Here is a 6190-nt window from a genome sequence, read left to right as displayed (position 1 = left end):
GGAGAGCCAGAGCCTGTATCTCCTCTTCCAGCCTCCTGTGGGCAATGGGCATAGTGTAGACTGGAAGAGAGCCTGGAAATGGGCAGGCTTGAAGGTGGCAAACTGTTGTGGCAAATGGCCAAGGTGCTCCCTCCCAGCTGTGGTCTTTTTTTCTGATGGAGCTGCCGTGGGCTGTTGTGCTCTGACCAGCATGTGTGGCAGGCAAGTCAGGGTGAGCCAGTCTGTTGATACACTGTTAGGAGACCACACGTGCAAAATGTGTGCACCGCAGGGCCCGACCGTCTGCCCGGGTTGCACCCAAACCAGACAGGGTTCCTGCCCAGGGAGGAAGCACCATCCAGTGACGCAAATACGTGATGAGGAAGATGTACAATTGCCTTATGGTCTGTTTTCTAATTCATAAAGAAGGGACACTGCAGTTACAGCCTAAGTTCATCCAGAAAAATAAGCTTTTTCTCATCTTTTAAGTGTAATTTGATCATACCCTCTGCATTGCTCCGAAGTAACTAGCCTTTTGATCCTCTGTGGAAAATCTATTGAGTGAACTTGAGTTTGGTGAAGCCCAGGCAAAAGGAGGACTGATGCTGGAGGAACTTCAATGACGCAACATCATGCCAGAGGAATGTTCCTGCGTCACGTTCTTCGCTATGGACTTTGTGATTCCAGCAGGGCCACGCTGCTCCCAGAAGCCTTGGCAATGGTGGACAAGCCCATAGTAAAAACTCTTCCTGTAGCCCAAGCCTTTGATAGCACCATAAACTTTAAGGTTATTTTTATTGTACTGAGAACAAGGAACTTCTTGCTGTTCTTCTGCTACTCTCACCTGGTAGGTTTGCATTTCCCTTGTATTCTTGTGCTGGGAAAGGGCTGTTTTGTTTTCTCAGGGCTATTTCTGATGTTTACACACCTCGCTGTATTTCCCTCACTGCGACTCTCCTCCCCCCACTCCCCCAGGCTGAAGTACTGTTTCCCATTGTCCTTTTTAAAGTAATTATCCTATAGGTTGCAATATCCTTCTCTCCAGCTGCCTTTGGAGCTTGCCCTCCCTTCCTTTCCTAGCTCTGTTCTGGAAAAGATGTAGTAGAAATGGACACAATATCCAGCACTTTTCTATACATCAAATTATAGACTGCATTGTGAGACAATGTGGGTTTTTTTGGTTTTTTTTTTTACTTTTTGTTTTCCAGTCCCTTCCTAATGGTTACTAACGCTTCATGCAGTATTTGGGGGTTTTACCTTGGTGATTTATTGTCACAAATAAGATTGCAGTACCTGCTGAGAGAGCTGGGCTCTGAGCAGAGGCAACAGGTTGAAGTCTGGCTTGTGTGTATGTGAAAGTTAGAATTACTTTCTCTCTATAGGTGAATCTGCATTTATCTCCGTGTCTTTTTTGGTTTTGGTCACATGCAAGTCATAAGATGGGAGCACAGTGCCCTGCAGTTAGCATTTTGCTTTTAGAGGACGTGATAGTGTTACTCATAGTTTTCTGGAAGCGGGAGGGCAGAGAGGTTTAATAGAATTCTTAGCAGAGGTCTGCCAAAGGTAACCCTGTCTTCAAAGGAGTGCAAACTGCTCTAAAGGAGGTAAAGCTTTTTTCCTAGCAGGACTTGGAAAGGTACTTGGTACTTGGAAAGGCTTGGCCAGACAGCTTCCAGCCACTTCATGCCTTAATGCAACCTATTGTTTCTGACACGTTCCAGATGGACAAAATTGTGCTTTCCTCCCCACCCTGTTTAGCACTGAATCCAAAATAATGGTAATAGATTAAAACGTCTCCTGAGAATAATTAAAGCAAGTGTCGCTCCATTACATGTTGCTCCATAGATCTTCAGGGCAAATTTGAAAGCAAGCAAAGCAAAGCCTCAGTCTATTTTGTCTCCTTTTTATTTTCACTTTGATACAAAAAAAAAAGTCTGACATAGTCACATCAATCAGAACAAGCTGCGGTGTGCACTCTTACAACAACAATCATATAAGGAATTAAAATATATAGTTTTATTATTTGCAATAGCAATGTTAGTTTGCTTTTCCTTCTTAAATATCCCCAACGCCCAATTGCTGAGCTTGAAATTCTTGGAAGTCCTCTGGAATGGTGTCTGAAAACGGGAAAATATGCACAAGTTTAGTCTCTTCTGGCAAAATCAAGGATCACTTTAATTAATTAACTACCCACCTACTCTTTTGTTTGGGTAACGTCTTGTCTTTTGTTTACACATGAAGAACAAACAGAGAATGTTTTCAGTTTTAGCTGCAGACCACTGAAAAGCACAGAGAGGCTAGTAAGACAGTGAGTGCTACACTGTCAGCCCATAGCGAAGTACTGTCAGTCTTCGAATGACGTGTTTTCCACCCGAAAACTTTGTGGATTCCACTCTTATTTTTATTAATAAAGACTGACCAGAAAGGGTGAAAAAGCAGTTGTCTTGCTCTGCACCCCAGACACGTGTAGCGTCAACTTCTCTATTTCTCACATATCCTAATTCCACTTCCCTGTCATCATGGCTTGGCTTTGTGAACGAAGATCTGGGAAGGGCTTTCCCCACGCTCACTGCAAGCGATGAGTGCACCCTTCGGGCCTGCGCGGTGGATTTTTTAGGTGAGGTGCAGCGTGCACGGAACTGGCTCCACCCTTTACACCTGAGGTTCATCTGCCAGGGCCTAGCGAGCTTGGACGGTGACAGCAAAGTCCTCAGGTCATAGGTTTGGTTAGAGTGTCCTTCTCTTAGATGATGGATACCTTACAGGGCTAAACAAGCTCCATCTGCCCGGGTTTGGAGTCAGAGTTGTCCTTCTCCTATGATGGCTGCCCGAAGGCTAGTGAGCCCATCCTGCCCGTGGACACACTTTGTCTGACCCTTCAGTTGAGACCTGTCTGGCTTGGGAGACCCCACCGGAGGCACATGCCACCACCAGCACAGCTCTCAACCTCACAAGGGCATGCAAGCTCCTTCCCCACGGCAAGGGGGTGCCCGTGGAAGAGCCACTTCCCTGTAACGGTTTCCCAAGCCCCAAGAAGGGACAGAAACATTAACCCAGGGACCAACAGCAAGTGCTAGAAAAACTTCAGATTTTGCAAATGGAGCTGGAGTTGGGTCAGTGTCCTAAAGGGAACTACAGTTCTGTTGGAAGGACTGAGTGTGCACTGTGCCTTTGCCAGATCCCAGAACCTTTTATCTGGAGAGCCACGGAGCTAATGGTAGAGCTAAGGCTGCAGCCAGAGATGAAGCCACAGCAATGAAGCTCAACTGCGTGACTTGAACTTCACTCTGATTATTTCCATCCTCATGCAGGACGGGTAGCTCTAAACTCAAAAAAGGAAGTCATTATCTAAATATGCACAGTACTCAGGAAAAAAAAAAAACTAAGACCTTCTCTTTTGTAGATCACTTTTTTTGAGGCTTGAAAGTTCTTTCTAAGCTTTTTCTGCAAATGTAGGAACTTGTCTGAAATGAAAGCCGGGATACCTGGGGACTCCAGAGAATTCTGTGAGTGGGTTTCATTGACCTAATGCAGTGCCTGCAGCAATGCCACTGCCTGCTTGCTGCCAGGAAAGCATCTACTACTTGAGTGGCAGCTTTGAAACATGCTTTCTGGGAAACCACCTACTGTTTAAAGACACTTAGCAAGTTTTTAATGGTAAGCATCACTGTCTGGAAGTTCCCCTGTTTAACCATGACCTCCAAGAGTCAGCCTAGGTGTAGCAAGTACCCAAGAACCAGAGTCCATCACCAGAACAAGCCCTAGAGCCATGTCCTCTGCAGACCTGGGCTGGGCTCCTTGGGTCCACAGAAAGCAGACAAGAAAACTATTCTAACTTGGCTAGTAATTTATTTTCTTCTAAGGCTGCCTTCATCGAGTAGAGTTGATGCTGAGAGGAGGGGGACAGCCCCTCCTACCCCACTTCAAGCTAGCTGAACTGCTGCCAGGGCAGAAGTACCCTGACCCAAGCAGCTTCTGTGGGAATTATTTCATGCAGCAGGAAATCAGGGCTAAGCTATGAGGCTCTTAGCCCAAGGGCCAGGACATTCCCACAGAGAAGGATTCCCCTGTGGGAGGAAGGGCATCTTACGATTTTGTACTCCCACAGGCAGGAGCAACCAGAAGGTGCACAGGTGATGATGATGCTTGATCCCGTTGTATTCAGCTCGTATTGTATGCTTGATTCCACCTTGTATTCAGAGCTCAAGGCATCCTACATACACAGTGGCCTTGGTATACTGTGTGTGCACAACCCTCACGGGTGGCTGGTTTTAAATAATGTTTCTAATTCTCTGATGACAGCTATACTGCTTATTTGGCACAATCTCTGTAGCAGAGTGACTGCTCTGGGAGGAGCGTTTGTGAGGTGTTAGTTCCCATCTGGCTGGGCTGCAGTGCGCTGCTGGTGTCAGGGGAGGTGTTTCACAGCTGCAAATAACTTCTACGTGAAAAGCAAAGGACGCAAAATGGCTTAGTCCAACAGGCACACTACCGGTTCCTCAGCTCACTTGCTAGTTCTTAGTTAAAATGACGTAAGAGTAACGTTACCATTGCAGCGGTACTTCAGGTTGGACCAAATAATGTTTTCCTGAGAGAAGCAGAAAACTCCAAGCCGTCCTCCACGCATTGTGGTGTCTATGGTTACACCAGAGTCTGCCACTAGGTCAGAGCCTTCGTAAAATCTTGCCCTTAATGAGAGCAAAGAGAAGCTGTTAGGCCTTTTCCAAAGCTGTAGCAGCCATAAAAGTAATTTCATTATCCGTGGTGACTCTAGCCTTGGACACACTGTCCTCTCAGCTAGCCCAGGGGAGAAAAAGCAGTTAAGATGGATCCTCTGTAGGCTGGGAACCGGAGCAATGCTGCACGCTGGCAAGAGATGGGCAGGGACGGTGTTTTGGGGGTGGTTGGTTTGGGGGTTTTTTGTTGTTTTTTTTGTTGTTGGTTTTTTCTTTTTTTTTTGCACACGCATCTTACAAAAGCCTTGGAATGTTTCTTTCTGTAGTCAGTCACGCTGAAAGCTTTAACTCTTGAAAATTTCTACAGTCAACAGTTAGTTGAGAAAGGGAGAACCAGATTAGATGGGTTGAAGAAGGCCAGATGGATATTGTCTCACACAGGCTGAAGCTAACTTTGTTTTTTTTAAATAGTGAATTTTCAAACAAACCGTTGGAACCTTGAACTTGACTACAAGCTTTCTTTAAAAATGCGAATGTGATTAATTCCAGGAGCAGTTTTGATGGTCTGGTATCTTCTTGTTAGAAAACCCACTGGCAAATTCCCAAATAACTCTGGGGACAGCTGCGCCCTGCCAGCTCCCTGGTGTGTGTGCTCTGTACTGAGGGCTGAGCTGGATCGCGCTGGAGCCAGCTGAGCTGTTGCAGTGCTGCCTACACCACGTCCTCAGCCCCTGGGGTACTGGGCAAACAACTCAGAGGATGAGGGCCTGGAGGACCTTGTTTGGGAGGAGGGCACTGCTGGTCTGACATGCAGGAAAATAGTGAGTGGTGAAGGGAAAGAATGTTCCTGTGCCTTTTCATAAAATAAGAAAAAAACCAACAATTCCTGTTACATTGCTGAGTTTATTTCCTGATTTGCTGAGGCAGTCCAAAAGTATCTGTACAATGAATAGAAGCTGTTGTCTTTCAAATTTCTGTGGGCAAGGCTGGCTCAAGTGACTTTCTCCTAGGCTTCCTTGAGGCACCAGAAAATCTTTGCTAGATGCATTATGGTTTGTGGCATCTGGCCTAAACAGGCCACAGTGAGACGTGGCCACAGAGCTGGCAGAGGTTCACTTCGAGCCTGGCTGCCTTTAGTTTTTGAAGGATTTTGTGACGCTGACTTGGCTACCTTTCCCAGTTGCAGGGAGCGTTAAGAAGGCTGGCTAAAGAGACTGCAACCACAGGGAGGTGTTTGCTCATGAAGCAGCTTCGCAAACAGCTTGGTCTGAACAAAAGCTGCCACCCAAGGTCTGTTCACTACTGCCCTGTGGCTGGGACACTGAAGGTGATGCTCTGAACAAAAAAAGTGGAATAATTGTACCACCGAGTTACTGCATCTCGACTGCAGAGTGGTGATTTTTTTAAAGAACAACTGACTTATCTGTATTTCTGTTCTGTTCTAAGGTTGTAAAACCTGAGCTGATGATGCCAGAGCAGTTTATTTTTTGCATTTTAACATCCGCCTTGATCTACAAGTATAATTCCTGCTCGAT

General features: G+C 46.1%; 1 protein-coding gene across 1 annotated transcript in view; it reads right to left on the bottom strand.

Annotated features, from left to right (window-relative positions):
• Positions 1-1870: 1870 nt before the first annotated feature.
• Positions 1871-6190, bottom strand: part of LOC104500552 (thrombospondin-4) — a gene marked incomplete at its 5' end in the record, with an annotated part of 9904 nt that continues 5584 nt past the window's right edge. The window contains 2 exons of the mRNA XM_010144217.1: positions 1871-2096; positions 4528-4667. Coding sequence (XP_010142519.1) covers positions 2035-2096; positions 4528-4667 — 202 coding nt within the window. The remainder of the gene's footprint in view (positions 2097-4527; positions 4668-6190) is intronic.

This window comes from Buceros rhinoceros, unplaced genomic scaffold (genome assembly GCF_000710305.1).
Source record: "Buceros rhinoceros silvestris isolate BGI_N320 unplaced genomic scaffold, ASM71030v1 scaffold42260, whole genome shotgun sequence".
NCBI classification, from domain to species: Eukaryota; Metazoa; Chordata; class Aves; order Bucerotiformes; family Bucerotidae; genus Buceros; species Buceros rhinoceros.
The sequence above is the reverse complement of the archived record's forward strand: the minus strand, read 5'-3'. Positions and strand labels throughout refer to the sequence as shown.